The sequence below is a fragment of the Oryzias latipes genome, chromosome 10, assembly GCF_053564925.1.
Source record: "Oryzias latipes strain Hd-rR chromosome 10, Olatipes_Hd-rR_3.1".
In the NCBI taxonomy this organism is placed as follows: domain Eukaryota; kingdom Metazoa; phylum Chordata; class Actinopteri; order Beloniformes; family Adrianichthyidae; genus Oryzias; species Oryzias latipes.
In genome coordinates, this window is record NC_136246.1 from 22212443 (window position 1) to 22228594 (window position 16152).

General features: G+C 36.2%; 1 protein-coding gene across 4 annotated transcripts in view; it reads left to right on the forward strand.

Annotated features, from left to right (window-relative positions):
* The window catches only part of gria3b (glutamate receptor, ionotropic, AMPA 3b), a 93844-nt gene extending 79452 nt beyond the window's left edge, over positions 1-14392 (forward strand). The window contains exons 13-16 of one of the 4 annotated variants that reach the window (XR_002291017.2): positions 5722-5969; positions 6737-6851; positions 9225-9339; positions 10678-10892. Coding sequence is in view for 3 of the 4 variants with exons in the window: in XM_023959269.2 (XP_023815037.1) it covers positions 5722-5969; positions 9225-9339; positions 10678-10923 (609 nt within the window). In the remaining variant the exon portion in view is untranslated. Of the gene's footprint in view, positions 1-5721; positions 5970-6736; positions 6852-9224; positions 9644-10677; positions 10926-12623 lie in introns of those variants that run through there. The other 3 variants (XM_023959269.2, XM_023959270.2, XM_023959271.2) reach the window with 3 other exon arrangements.
* Positions 14393-16152: the final 1760 nt, after the last annotated feature.

Below are 16152 nucleotides of genomic sequence, written 5' to 3' on the forward strand. Positions count from 1 at the left end.
GCAGGTCCTTTTTTTTTATAAAACAAAAATTTTATCTGCTCCAAACATTTTTCTTTCCTGTAACTTGGTTAAGCAAAGTCACATTTTCAACAGTTGCTTGATCTAAACAAGCTTTGAACAGCAAGAAAATAAGAAAAAACAAAGAAAACATGAAAAACAGACAGGGATTTTCATAATTAGAGGTTTAAAAATTAATCAAATAAAATAGAATTGATCTTTATTTGGAAAATGCTTTGCCAATCAATCAAATTGTAAGATTTTTAAGGCAAAAAACTGCTTTTAATTAGTTTTTAGGAATAATACTTTTCCAATGAAGGTTCCATCTTTGTTCAGGTTACACTGAAATTGTAAATAAGTTGATATAAATCAAACTGATTCAGTATTTTGAGTAATATAGTGTCCTATACTTAATGCCAAACCTTTCACATTATAAAAAAACCTCTTTACTGCTCGTCTGCCTTAAAGACTTTGCTCAATGTTGGCTTTTACTTAACAAACACATCTACAAATTTACAGTGTGGAGCTTACCAAAGTTCACACTTTAAAAGTTTGGTGGTTTGACTTGCAATAGAGTCTGTGCATATAAACGGAGACAAACAGCACCAGTATGCTCTGGCACAGAGATAAGTTAGGAGTACACACAACAGTTGGCAACAGTGTTGCAACCTGTGTGCACAAATTAATAAACTGTTCTCATTTTTATAGTCTGTGAACACACAGATGAATGTTTGTTTAGTTTGGTACAGAAGTGTAAATTGTTTACAGACATTCTGCATGTTGTGTAATGTGCTGATCAAAGTATCCTATGTTATCAAGTCTACAATATAATATATAACAGAATAGCGACTAGACTCCTAAAGGTGTGGCCCATGGAGGTCCAAACTCTTAACTGAGGTACCTGATAACTTCTGTGCAGAAGCATTTCTAAACAGAGATGATCAAGTATTCTGTGCACTCAGATTGATAAACTGGGAGTGCAGTTTAAAAATCTCAGCATGAATTTCTCTAACTGTATTTTTTTACCCCCTGGCTCTAGACAGAACAAACAGAGAGCCAGAGAAAATATATAAAAAAAACATTTGGTCCACTTTTGTCTTTAAAGAATAGTGTTATTCAAACAGATTATAGCTTGTTTTCACTGTGACATATTTGGGAGAAACTAAAGGGTAAATTTACTGTGACATGTGAGGTGTCTTTAAAATTCATAAAGTAGCTGAATATTGTAACAATAACATTGTGGTAAAGGGTAGGCAAAATGTTTGATAGATTTTATTTTCTAAGGCAAAAACTAATAACAATATTCCACTCAAATGTAGATGTCACAAGTAACTGTTTTGTGTGAATAACCTTTATTCTGAATGTGAAATTGCTCTTTGTAATCACCTAAAGTATGTACTCAAATTCTGTTGCAGCTTTAACACAACTGAAAAACAGTTGGAAGTACCAAATACCTCTCTACAGAGATGGTGGATGATGCAGGAGAGCAAGAATCACAGCTAGGATTGTGTCTGGGCTACCATAGATGTCCCCTCACCCTGGTTTGCTTAAGGCATCCTTGTTTTATTTTGCTTTTTTTCCCCCCCAATGTCACAAGGTTTGAAAAACAGAACCGAGTTGGGGTTTTTGTTGTTTTTTCATGGCCATTGTTAGACAGCAGGAAAGTTTCAGGCAGATTTGCAGGTTGAACACCTACACAAATGATGTAACCATGTGGCTTAGGTAGGAGGGTTGGCTATTTCAGACAGCAATATAATGATCGCTTCAGAATGAATTGAAAGACATTTGGAGGAGGAGGAGGAGGGTAATGGGATTGCAGCACGGAATTGTGCTTTCATTTATTTGTAGTTTTACTTTCTCCAGTGGAAGGTGAAATGAAGACACTCCTTTCTAATTTACGTGAAGCTCATTTAGAATACAAGCGTTTTTGTTAAGAGGGAAATTAGGTAATGTGGAGGAGAGCCTCATATAAAAAGCTGCATTTGTGATTGTAATTGTTCTGTAAATGATCTATTCATTGTTTATGGACTCGTGCTTCTTAATTGAATTCCAATTGATCGCCAAAGAGGGGGAATTGAAGCATTTAAAGAAGGACAACTAGAGCTCATGAGTTGCTCTGATTGTTTAGGTGTCCAAAGGTTTCCGCACTAAAACCCTAGTGAATATTTTTCCTCCTTTATGTTTCCTGGACATTTTTTCTGCTGGGATTTCAGCTCTAGTAGAATAATTTTATTTAGGCTTCTGTCTCATTTTGTCCCCTCGCTGTTATTGATTAATTGTCTTCATAAAGTGCAGAGGCAACACACACTCTCTCAGCACTAATTAATGCTCACATCTATTCTGTTCTTGCTTAGAGGATGCATTTGGAGCTTTCTTAAAGATGAGTGTAGAAGCTGTGTGTTCTTAGGTAAATGCTTTCCAAACAACCTGTAAACAGCTTTCTGTTGGTGCTCTTTATCTGTTTAAATTTGATTCAAATGACTGTTACTTCAGCAGAAAGTATTTTTTCACAGGAGTAAATAAACAAAAATCAAACAGATTTTTTATTTGGGTGCTGTCTCTCTAATCTCTCCCATTCCCTGATGCTGTTGTGCAACAAACAGATTGCATTTAAGTACTTTAAATCAGCAAAGTGATTTTAATAAGATTGTTTCCTTTTTTATATAACAATGTGATAGAAATGAAACTTGCTGTGTAAATGTTCATGCCCCCTGAGCTGTAGAGTAACGGTCGCTGCACGGAACTGGCAATCAGAAACTCACTGGTCCAAGACCAGGTTCAGTCATGGAGTCTTTGCATCAGAGAGCAGTAAACCTCTGACTAATCCCCATGCCAATAACTCAACTGTGGGGAGTTCAGTAATGGAGGATAACAAGCGGACGATGTGTCTCTACAATGATCACTGCTTGTATGAGCTAAAATGTAAATGTGGTTCATTCAACTTTAGCAAAACCACATAAAGATGAAGAAAGTACCTCTAACAAGTGTAACAACCATTTATTTTTTTTATGTTTTCTTATTTTGATTGACTAACAATCAAAATATTGTATCATTTTTTCCTTGTGACTTATTTCATTTTGTTCTTACTCTTTCATAACATAATTTGTTCAGTCATATCTTAAGGATGTTGCTGCATAATTAAGGCATTCAAACATCAGAAATGTTCAGCCCATTTTGAACTTTATTGTGCTTTTAGCAATTTCTTCAGCAACTCATATTTTTCTGCAATTCAATACCATTGCTGCATTATTCCATTTAAATGAATGGCTTTAGCAGCTTTAAATTTTCAACTACAAAAACCCTTCAAACCTGTATTTGTTTAACTCTTTCTGGACTTTTCAGCTGCCTTTAACAAACTTATGAATTAAAAAAAAGGTTTAGTTAGATTCAGATTATAATGTAAATTCGATGGAGAAGTTCAGCCCTCTCGTCGAAACAATTCTCTCCCATGACTTTCAGGCTCAAGATACGGTTCAAACTTTAGTATGTAATCAATGAATTGAGCTTTAGAATAAATATAAAAAATTTAAATATTTGCTACATCTGATTGAAAATAGGCAACCTTTATCCCTTTCTTTTTATGTATAATTCAAGTCAGTTCGCAGCTCAATATGTTGATTTTTTTGATCTTCAAGTAAATTTAGCCGTCACCTTTCAAATAATCTAACTCTAAATATCGTGGGAAAAATATTTTTTTTGCTGTAGATCTTTAACTGCCAAAAGAAATTAGGACAAAATCCTTGCAGAACAATATAAATCCATGCAGGTCTGTACAATAAAGTGATTTTTTACATCCACCTGTTAAGAAATCCATTAAATGTGTTCTTTTTTTTAAACACTTTATCCAAGATCATCACCTCATGTATTTGTTTTTCCACCTTTTTCAGGACATTTTTAGGCTATACTAGGTCATTGGCATCTTTGTTTTTTTGTTAAATCTCCTTATCAAAAAACTATAAAGCTTCAGCAAATATTAATGGACTGAAAGGACTTTTAGCTCTACTTCTATATCTGTTTCACATGTGTCAGTTGTTGATGTTGCAGGTAAACAAGAGTTTTCATGACTTTCCAAGTTAAAAACCTTTAATTGATTAACTTTTTGGAATATTTTTGATGAGTTATAACTTCAGTGTACACTTGCTGAGTTCAGGCATTCAGATGTCTTATAGATAAGCTTATTTAGGGTATTGCAAAAATATGTTATTTTAGCTTCATAAATTTTCACCAATATCTTTATGTTGACAATGTTCACATGGCTCTGATTCAGCAAATTTGCACTGTATTCATCATTTACTGTTTCTTTAGCAGTTCGAACTGTCAATGCAATGCAATCAAATGCATTTCTGCAAGAAATGTAATTTATCTAAATTGATTAAAAGAAAATGTATTTTATTTAAAGAAAAATCTCGTGAAATCTCCTTATTTAAAAAAATCTTCAATGTACTGAAATATGAGTATGAAATAACCACAATTTACTACGATACACAAAAAAATTTATGGATTCACAGACAAGCATCTGACAGGCTTCAAGCTAGATATTTAGATATTTTTAGTGGCAACTACATCAAAAACCACAATTTCATGGAAGATATTTTACAAAACATTAAAACATTAACATTTAAACTAAGCACTGATCTTTAAATTTGTGATGTTTTACTGAACAATTAATAGCAAAGATTTCACTTCTAAACCCTAGATTTATGAGATTTGTTTAAAAGGCCCCAAACTCTCATTTATACTCTTTAGCTCTTCAGTAAATTGAGTAGCCTTTATAATTAACTGAGTGCTGCTGAACTAATGACTTGTGGATCTAAGAAGTAAACATGTTAAATAGAGGCAGCCCTGGTTTTTGGAAGTATTTATGGTTTGAGGAGGTTTTCTTGAAAAACAGAAAAGCTGTATGCTTGATTCATTCTCCAGGACACGTCCAGTAGGAAATACAGCTCATCAGTGCTTGGACGAGGATTACACAATGATGTGTGACACGCTGAAATAAATCCAGCGGCTCTGAATAATTTAATTGATGCTTATTATAGATAGCACCAAACTCCCCCAGATTTTGAAGTCTCGCTAAGACTGACCCCAGGCGATGGAGAATTGCTCGTCTTTGTCATTTTGTCACGGACAGCCTTGTTGTTCCCTTCTCCTTCTCCATCTGAGTCACACTCCAGATGTATCCTTCACCGTGCTGTGGAAATGGATGATGGGAATACTGTCTACAAGTTAAATTAGGGCTGTGAAGAAGGGCTCAGCTTACTCACTCAGGCCGGATCTTCACATGTCTGATACAGACTTTTAAATAAAAAGTTGATTACCTACGATTCTCTGTCACAAAAGCTGAATTACTGAGGATAGTTTTGCATTACCGCCACCAAACGGCAGTTTTTCTTCTGAAAGGTTCATTTGCATCTCTGTGTGGGAGTCGTGTGATTCCCATTCAGACGGTAAACTTCAGATCTTACATTTTCCAAAGAGTATGCAAACACTGGAGAGAAGAGATGGATTTTGTAAATTCCTGTACTTCATGATGATGCAGAAATCCGTCAAGCCGTGTTTCCTGGAAGTATTTAAAGATATCAAACACTCACTTTCCTGGATGTCTTGAAATACTTCCCAACGCTTGTTTAAGTAATGCCATCCTTAAGCACAGAAATCCCACAAAATCCATCTTAAGATTTTCTGATTTCTAATCTATTGCTCTTCTTTTTTTTTCCCTCTGTGCAGCGATCAAAAATAGCAGTTTATGAGAAGATGTGGTCATACATGAAATCAGCAGAACCCTCTGTGTTTGTTAAGACCACACCTGATGGCGTGGCGCGGGTCCGAAAGTCAAAGGGAAAGTTCGCCTTTCTCCTGGAATCCACCATGAACGAGTATATTGAGCAGCGGAAGCCATGCGACACCATGAAGGTTGGAGGGAACCTCGACTCTAAAGGCTACGGCGTGGCGACGCCCAAAGGCTCAGCATTAAGGTGGGTGGAATAATATAACAATATCCCCTATGTTGTTATAGTATTCCACCTACCCTGATGTCCCCCTGTTGTCATTCTCTTCTCCTCTTCTTATTTTTGTGTGGACGCAGAGGTAACGGTAGTATGCATTTCAGTGTTTTTGGATTAAAATGTTTTTTGTTTTTTTTTAAGAATTGCTTTTCAGACTTGTATTGAAAGCTTCTGTTTTATAGTACCAGAATTAAACCTGGTATGATAAGGCTTGAGTTTAAAAAAAGTAATTTTTTTCCCCTTCTTACTGCTGATTTTCTCTCTCCTTCGATCTCTCCTTCTGTCCTGTGTGCTGTCCTACCTGACTGTTGTGTTGTCACTTTTAATTTAACAGTTCAATGGTTTTTCAATTTAGCCTTTAAAAGCTGCGCTGTCACTTGTGACGAATGTTAATTGCATGATGTTTGTTGTTGTTACTTTTCTTCTCAATGACAAGTGTCCCCATCCCGCACACTTCAGTTCTAAACTACGTAACCCTCCATGCCACCTTTTCCAAGATTTAACACTGTCTATAATCTATATGAGCCTTTTCTTACCTCTCAATATTCCTGAAATTCTAAAACAATTTGTCCTTTTCTAGACAATTCTGATAAACAGGTAGCAGTCTGTCATAAGCCCCTCCTTTGACAGTGGTAGTCTCGCTACCATTACTTTGATGCTACGTGCAATTACTTCTTTGCATTAGATTTCTCACGGACCTGTGCATTTTCTTACAAGTTATGTTTTATCGTTTCAAGAAATGCTGTTAACCTGGCAGTTTTAAAACTGAATGAGCAAGGCCTCTTGGACAAATTGAAAAACAAATGGTGGTACGACAAGGGAGAGTGCGGCAGCGGGGGAGGTGACTCCAAGGTCAGCCTCGATGTCACCACAATCGGGTACCATAGTGCAGAGTAATCGGCAAGGCTGTTCTGACGAACCAAACTCTCACCAAATGTAGTTCTGGGCCATACAAGCTGCAGCAACTACTGCCCCAAGGCAGATTATTTCTGCACAGAACAGTTCAGGTCAAAATGAGGAGCTCTTGCTTTTTCTAACAGAAAAATTGATTATTCATGAAAAGTCACTTTGAAATTTGCAGGATATCTTGCTGACATTGTATCAACATCTTAAGGAGAAAATGACTGCCCTGCATATGTTAAAGGACTTATTTTATGTAGTCATCCTTGCACATGTAGGGCAGAATGAGAGCTTTTTTGTTGTTAAAACTAGAACATGTGACCTGCAAAAAACACAGAAACTATAATAATACAGATGATAATGTGCTGTAATCTTAGCAATACACTACTTAGAGTAGGAACAGAAGAAAAGCTGCTCCGCTGAGGCCGGCAGGAAAGCAAGGGGAACAGCGGTGTCTTGAGGGGACTAAGCATCGCAGGCAAACGTGAGAACTCTAATTAACTGACAAAACTTTTTTCCTTAATTGAGTGACCTGACAAACCACACAGGTTTTAAATCCACAAAATCAGCTTTCAAAAAACAATGTAACCCTTTGAGTATCTGATACCATCATCTTTTCCACGGTTCACCCAAGGGTGAATATTTCATTATGCCGGCTAATACTGTGAAATCACACTCAGATTACATGCCATGACACACTGTAATGCTTTCACACAATAAGGCGCACACAGTGTCTTTGTGACGTTGGTGAGTATAATTATTACATTGATTTCAGTGAGATAAGGTGCAGGCATTCCAGTTAATAACTTCATTTTGGTGTCATTTTATTCTTTTTTATAAAAATAAAATTCTGACATCAACTTAAACTAAAAAAACAAAGAAATATATGTTTTTTTAAGTAATTTAGAGATTTCTGCAAAGTCACTAGGGATTATATACTGCAGTATGCCATTTTTTTCAGTTGCAAAAATATGCATTCATTATTAAGAATCTTTTTTTATAGAGATCAAAACAAAATTTAAAGCCACTTTTTCCTTCCTCTCAGAGCACAGGAAAAAAAAACTCCTAATATACCACAGATTTATTAGCATGCACAGGTATGTTGCTTGCTAACCGTCGGGTTCCTGGCTTGTTTTGGTTCCCCAGGATTCAGGGGGAAAAAATGGAATAAAGCCGCCTGGAGCTCTGTGTTCCAAACTGAAAATCTCTTGGCCCAGTCGTGCTTGCAAGTCCATGCTCAAACAGACATCAGAAGCTGCACATAATCACACACACAGCTGCTTGACTCAGAAACAGAGTCCTCTCCTGCCCCTCAGGCACATTGCAGTGACTAGATTGAGTTTCAGATGCAAAGCATGTTGCAGGATAATTGCATTGTTAATCAATGTCTCACCAAGTCAAGACAATGGTCAGGTCTTCACAGTCCGTTTCTCCTGATTGGCTATGTGGGATATTCAGTGTTGTAATCTTCTTTCAGTGCATTATGCATTGAATAGATCCCCCTGGGGGACATTGTTCCCAGGGAGAAGTCAGGTCACTCATTCATTGATGCACTATTTTGCTTTACTCCTATTTACTTCCACACAGAGATGAGCTACCTTTGTAATTTGATTTCAAACTTGAACAAATTTGAAGATAGATATGAACTAATCTGTCAGTGCAAATTACACTTGTCACACAATATGCAGCTACAGGCGGCTTTAGATGGATATTTCCCTGACACTGTGGAACTTGGTGCTGCGGCTCTGTGCAGTTGGGCTGGGATACAGTCATCTTTCACTAATCTGCCATAATTAGAAGATACGGTTCCCTTGAAGTGATACCGTACATGGCAAAAGAACACACACGAATGACCCTTTTGAGCCACAATTTATGTAACTGCAACATTTCCAAAACAGACAGTTGTCCTGTTGCCACATCAGAGGAGTTAACCACTGCAGGCCGGAAGTAACACTCATTTTTTACTGAATAGGTTTTTTCTGTTTGATAAGACAAGGCTCCTGTTGGAATGAACTGCTGCTGGAAGCTCCCCACCCCTGCATTAATCTACCCTGGTCTTTTTTAAAACTCAAAGACTTGCAGATCGTACGTTCAGTACCTGCTTGTCGCCTTGGTAACAGCGTCTGCCGATTACTCAAAGCGATATGGGTAGGTCCTGGCTTTAGACTAGGGGTTATAAAGGTAATAGGTAGAATGCCTGCTCTTTGTCATGTTGATATAGCCAGGTGTCCTGCTTTATCGCTTTGTAAAGTATGTAGTAGTTTAAAAGTTGAATAACATAAAATAACATAATATAATGTTATTTATGTTATTTCCCACGTGAAGAACTCCTGTAAACCTTGCAGTATTGAAACTCAGTGAACAAGGCATCTTAGACAAGCTGAAAAACAAATGGTGGTACGATAAGGGTGAATGTGGAACCAAGGACTCTGGAAGTAAGGTCAGTCGCTGCAGGTCTTTTGTACTGATTCCAAATTGCATTTTGACGTACTGTTCATATGCAAGACAAAACTTTCTCTAACATCTTTAGTGTGCTTTTTTTTTGTTTATTTGCTACACATAGCAGTTCTCTTTTTTTTGTAGCATGGCCACGAGCTGTAACTCAGTTTCTGTGTGGCTTGAAAACATGGCACTGCTTCCCCACATACAGTTTTTTTGTCTTCTTTGTTAAACAAATGAAACACTTTTTTGATGAAACATTGAAAATGTGAAAACTTTCTTTTCATAATGATAACTCAGAGGGGAAAACAAGACCAGTGCCCATCCAATATGCTATTGTAACTGAAACATAGCATTCAACTCTTGTTAATACTTGCTGTTTTTGTTCATTTTCATTCTTGACATTCATGATATTTTTTTTCACCATTATGCTGCTGTTTCTATTTACCAATCTGTTAATTCAAATTTGATTTATTTGCGTTCTTACTAGTTTGCATTGAGATGTGTCTATTAGATTATTCGGCCTCCTGTGGTGTGATGAACAAGGGAAGCCTCTTATTGTGATGAGTTATCCAAATTCCTCCTCCTCAAAGCGGCGAGGGCGCCGTAGGGCGTCCTGAAATTCTTCCGGCTGCTTACAAATGGCTTTGTTGGCACAAAACAGGAAGTTGACGAATTTAATAAGACCACTTTTTAACCCTCTGAGATCCAGGCCAGGCCTCGGATCACAGGTTGGGGTTACTGTGGTTAAACTGCAAATAGTAAAACTTTAATAAACACATTTTTAATTAATATCTATAATAGGTAAACAGCAGCAAAATGGTTGGACCTATAGTGTTCTTCTTAACTTTAGCCAAGTCATTCATTTACTGTGAAGATGACTGTACTGTATGACAGTGTTGCTATAAAAGTTATACGTACATGTCGCTGAGAGACAGGGACTCAGAGCTGTTGACCTATGCGATACTGACCAGCTTCCTTAGGTGGTCAAAAGCAGTAGCCATTTATCATATGCATAGCTTAAGGGAGGAAAAGCTCTACATTCACCAACACATAGAATATGAAGTTCTGGCTTCTTTCTCCTTAGCAGTGATTGATTTAATATTTTAAAGCCAGGGATTAGTCAAAATAAACTTCTCATCACATGCCTGTTTTCGATAGTAGTTATGATATAGATCGTTTTCTATTTCTAGCATCACTAAGTTATAGACTACAAAATTAGTTTCACTGCAATTTTATATAAAGCTTCTTTTTTTAGGGTAGTTTGAGTAGTTCATTTTGTTCTGTCGTCTTTGCTCCACTGCAAAAAGTCTTAAGTCTGCTATTCACTTTCTCCCAGGACAAGACAAGTGCTCTCAGCCTAAGCAATGTGGCGGGTGTCTTCTATATTCTGGTTGGAGGGCTGGGGCTGGCCATGATGGTGGCTCTGATAGAGTTCTGTTATAAATCACGACAAGAAACCAAACGGCTGAAATTGGCTAAGAATGCTCAGAATTTTAAACCGGCTCCCCCGACCAACACCCAGAACTTTGCCACATACAGAGAAGGCTACAACGTTTACGGAACCGAGAGTGTGAAAATCTAGAGGTGGGTGGAACCTCTGTATTGTGTTGTGGATGATGGAAATGTTGTGGCGCTTACTAGCTAGTGTGTTTCTACAAATGTTATCCAACAAATGTGTTTGTTGTGTCTCTTATAATCCAGTCTGACAATCTGTCAAGCTACAGTGAAGAGCCCACATTCTCATTAGTGGGTATTGTATTAAAGCACTTCATCAGAAGTTGGTTCTTGGTTTCAAGAAAATCCAAATAAAAACGTAGTCATTGTGATGATGTTGAACCCACCATCAATGCACTTAAAAACTCTAAAAATAAAGATATTTACTATATAGGTATTTACTATAAGAAGGACCAGGAGAAAGGAATTATTTTAAAACATTTTAGATGTATTACTAACTTTAATAAAATTGATTTTCATCCTGACTTGTCAGCAAAGGTTGCTATAATTATACATGCAAAAAGATTATATAATTAGAATACTATTTTGTATTAATCAACTAAATATATTGTTTTTTAGTTGGATAAAATGAAAAGAAATACATCTATTTTTACCACAATAATATATTTTATTGTAGGAAATAATTTATATATATATATATATATATATATATATATATATATATATATATATATATATATATATATATATATATATATATATATATATATATATAAAAATGCATGTAACTTTATGTTAAATGGATTTATATTATCAATAATAAAAAAAGATATACGTTTTGTAAATTGATCATTTAAGGTCATCTTTCATAAGTTGTTAAATAGCATAAAGTAATCATATTGATGCATACATTTAAAAAAGAATCTTTGCATTATGGCATAAACCATTAAAACTGCGAGGTCCTGCACTGATATCAGCAGCGATCATTCTCACAGTGAGTAACCTATGCTACATTGCACAAAGTCATTCAGCACAATGCTAATATAATTGCTAATCCTGTTGTAAAGCTTTGTGAACCTAAGCCACATATATTCTTTCCACAAAAAAAAAAAAACATTTAAAAATGTACTTTTTAACATCAGCTTCTGCTGAAGAACTGCTATTAGTACTTCAAGTGAATGTTGTGATGAAAAAAGTAGCTTTAAAAGCAGAAAAAAGCCATAAAATAACCTTAAAGCCGCTCTGAAGCACTTCATTGAATAAAGCAAAGAATTAAATGCTGGCTTTGTTTTTAATTAGGCTGATTGGAAATTAATGGTAAGCCCGGTTCAAGGCGTGTCAAAATTAATTACTACATGCATATTTCATCAATAACCTCTCTATGTTTAAAATCCAAAGCTTTCTTCCAACGGAAAAATAAAAATCCTTTTGATTTTATGCATGAATAAGACTGAGGCTGTGTTTTGTCCTTGTCTTTAAATGTGCTTACTGTCAGCTGGGCTTGGATGGAAAAAAACTGTACGTCATGGAGAACATTTAACATCAGCTGAAAGGGTTGTTTGCAAAAGTCACTGTCATTGTCAATCAAACCACAAAAGCATGATTTTAATAAAAAAAAATTGTTAGATCTGGTTGTTATCGTCAGAATTATTTACAGTAAATTCTTCTAAAATGTCATGAGCAATAAGAACTTAAAATATGAACAATATGTTGTTAACATTACTAATAATACCATAAGTTTTTACACGTTTGTGGTTGTAGATTTAGGATCTGCATTGCTAGGTCCCCCCTTTACCTGCTGTCTGTTTCCTCCTTTTGTTAAAACAGGTTTACGAAACATTTCTACTGTCCTTTTCAACTGTGACTAAAAATCAATGAAAGGCACAGGATCAAGAGGATTGTGCTTCAAGAACGAGCCTGTGGGGGCCAACACAGCATGATAATCTGCAATGATGACACGACAGGACTGGTCATGGGAAGAGCCAATGAGGTTACCTCCTCTCAGTGCCTTATGGAACTCCAATCAATGCAACTCACAATAATATTGCTTTGTGCTTGAAACTCATACCAGAAGAATTGTGCAGTACATACTATATATATATATATATATATATATATATATATATATATATATATATATATATATATATATATATATATATATATATATATATATATATATATATATATTTATTTATATAGAAATATGTATGTGCTCTATGTGAATCTAACATGAATGAGAGAACTAAAGCCATCATTTGCAACCTCTAAGCACATTTTGAAGTGCCACAGTGACACTGACAAGTGTTTAATTGGTTTCTTGTTATGGGTATGATTGGATTATTCTTCATCCTTCTGCTGCCAGATTTCCAACACTTAAATGTGTTCAAATAATTTTGTTAGATTGTCTCAGTGCACTGTAAGACACTGGTTATTAGATAATAGCTTTTATACTCCTGTGAGTCACCTCCAATGGCCATGTTCTTGTTGTAACAGATAGGTTAATCGAATTGGAGCGAAACGCCATTCAGCCCAAAACAAAGATGGGTGTGATTTGCACTCTTCGAATGTGGTGCTGCTATCGCTGTCTTCTGAAAGTTTGACAGGACTGGGGATGATAAGGTGATGAGCCGAGTCACTATTCGCACTTCCAATACTGCCAAGGGTGTTGTTTGTGAGACGACTGTGTAAAGCCTGTGTAAAGAAAATCTGTTTGTGATTTACATACTGTAAAAATATCGAGGAAGGTTCAACTCAGCAAAGAGACTCCCCCCGAGGACCAGTGCCAGCCAAGTTTTTACATTAAAATGAAGCCAACCAAAAGAAATGGAGGATTATTCCATTTATCGACTGCAGCCCAATTGAAGGAAAGCAGCAGCAAATTTTTAACAAGTTTTCCTGGATAAAATACAACTTTTGTTGAAATCTGCACATGTTACTGACCGTGGTTTGCTTTTATTTTAGCGATGAAATCTTCAGTGTTCTGTGACTTCACTTAATAAATGAAACTTATATGAATAAAACACAACATAGATTTATTCAAGGTTGTAAGGGGTGAGACCTGAATCTTAGCACATTTCCATATTGCTGTAATCATTTCTTTCATGAAGACTGTGACTCCATAGGATTTAGGAAAATAATTATCACATCACCTAAAACTATGGGCAAATGTTTTATATATAAAAAAAAATCACTTCTAGATATAATGTGAAAAAATACGAGCAAGTGAGAGGTGTGTACATTTAGATAAATGGAAATTATTTATTTAAAAGAAAAGTTATTTTCCCTTTCTCTTGTTTTTTATTTGTTTTTTTTATCTTATAAATTGCATGTGGAATCAATGATGCTTGACAAGCTCTGCTACTCCCAAACTGAGCTTATAGGTTTGAAAATCCAGCCCTGCAGGTACTTCTTTTGTAAATCAGTTTCGCACTTTTCTTTTTACAACATTTCACCTTCTGTAGAAACAAGAATCTCCAGGCATAATAGTGGGTATAAAAGAGCAAAAGATGCATGCATAATTTGTTGAACCTCATTAGAGGAGTGCTGTACAAAGAATTTTAATACATTTTGTAAATAAAAATGTACAGAAAGGGTATCGTGTTTGAGTTGTGTGTTGTGTACCTGTAAAGTAGCATGTAGGGATTTTGCAGGAGCACACTTCAGTTCAGGTTAAACAAAGTGAATAGTTGAAATCAAGCATGCTGCCTCTGAAGAATCATTAGTCTGAGCATACCCCATGCTGACCATTACACAAGGGGAGGAGGTTTTCCTGTAATAGTCCAATATTGAGCTGTTAGTCAGTTGAAGTGTGTGTGTTTAGAATCAATAGAAGTACCATCTGCCTCAGTTCTGCAATCCACAAAGTGAGGGCCCTATTGACAGCCTCATCTAGCAAATGATTTTTCTTTTTCTCTCTTCCTCCATGCATGATCTGTTATGTACTATAACCTCCAACTGCTCTGAAAGGACACATGCTGTATTATTATGACTCCAAAAACACCCTGACATTTTAGATTTCTTTGAGAGCTGGAGGCAAATGTGTCAAATTTAAAATTTATAAGAGGTGAAAGAGCAGCTTCAGTGCATGAAGTAAAATTCTTTGAGACCTGAAAAATAAATCCAACAAACACAATGGCTATGTCCGAATTCCATCCCTTCTTCCTAACAACTATATAGTACGGGGTTATCTAGTGCCCTGGATTGTAAAAACAATTTGGACACCAATTCTTTTTTTAAACGGCCAATATTATTTGACAGATTTCACGAAGTAAAAACCTCATAAATATGAATATTTTACTAAGACTTTTTATGAATCCTCTGTGTTCTGATGATAGAAAAAAGTGTGGATGATTTATGAAAAAAATTTACTAAAATACTTTTTCTTTCACAAAAATTGTTCACACGCAACGCATTGTGGTCTAAATTTGCCAATATATTGACCATGGATGCACACTGCCTTTTCGCAAAAACTGGTGGGAAATTTCTAGAGCACTCAATTTTGGAATTGTAGATTCAGACGGCCCTAGAAAATGCCAAACGCACAATACAGTATACTATGTAGTGAGTAGTGAAGGAATTTGGACATAACCGGTGAGCCTTGAGTTATTTTTTCCCCCATTATCTTTTATTCGTATTTTGGACGAACACAGTGTGATTCAGGATTTTCTTGCAGCATCATTCCTGTGGAACTGACTTGGCCGCCATGAAATATTCCTCTACAAACCAGACAAGCCATTTCTGACAAAGCCGCAGCGAATATTGCTTTTTTTTGTTCTTCCTCTGCCTCAGCGCCTCTACTTTTGTGTCTTCCTATTTCTTGCATTGTTATGCTTGGACTGTTACCAAAGAAGGAGCAGACAGTGTTGGGAAGTCGTGTGCAAGGATGGAGCTGCACTGCAGCACATGATGCTCAAGAGACAGTTCTGCAGAATTAGTTTATGTGCCTATCAAAGACAGTGGCAGTGTTTGTCCCAAAAGAACATGAGAGAAAAACAAGGTGTAACAAGCTATTACAATGAGGCCTCGCATGTGGAAAATAATACAGTGTTAATCTTATCAGAAGCAACAGAGCAGATTTTCCTTCACCAGAGGATTACTAATCATCTCCTACACGTTGAACTGGAAGCTATTGGTGCTCACTATTTCTTTAGGCCAGTGGCTATGGGGTTAATCTGATCTAACATGGCCTCTGTCATCAAATAGAAGATGGTTAATAGTTTATTTGTCAATGGGAGAAAAGCAGGTGTGTGTATGTCTGAGAAAAGGACATGAGAAACCTTTAAGGTTTATGGAGGACTTGGCTCAAGGAAGTTCCTACGATTACTGCTGTGGGAGGGGACAGCTTTCTGCTTCA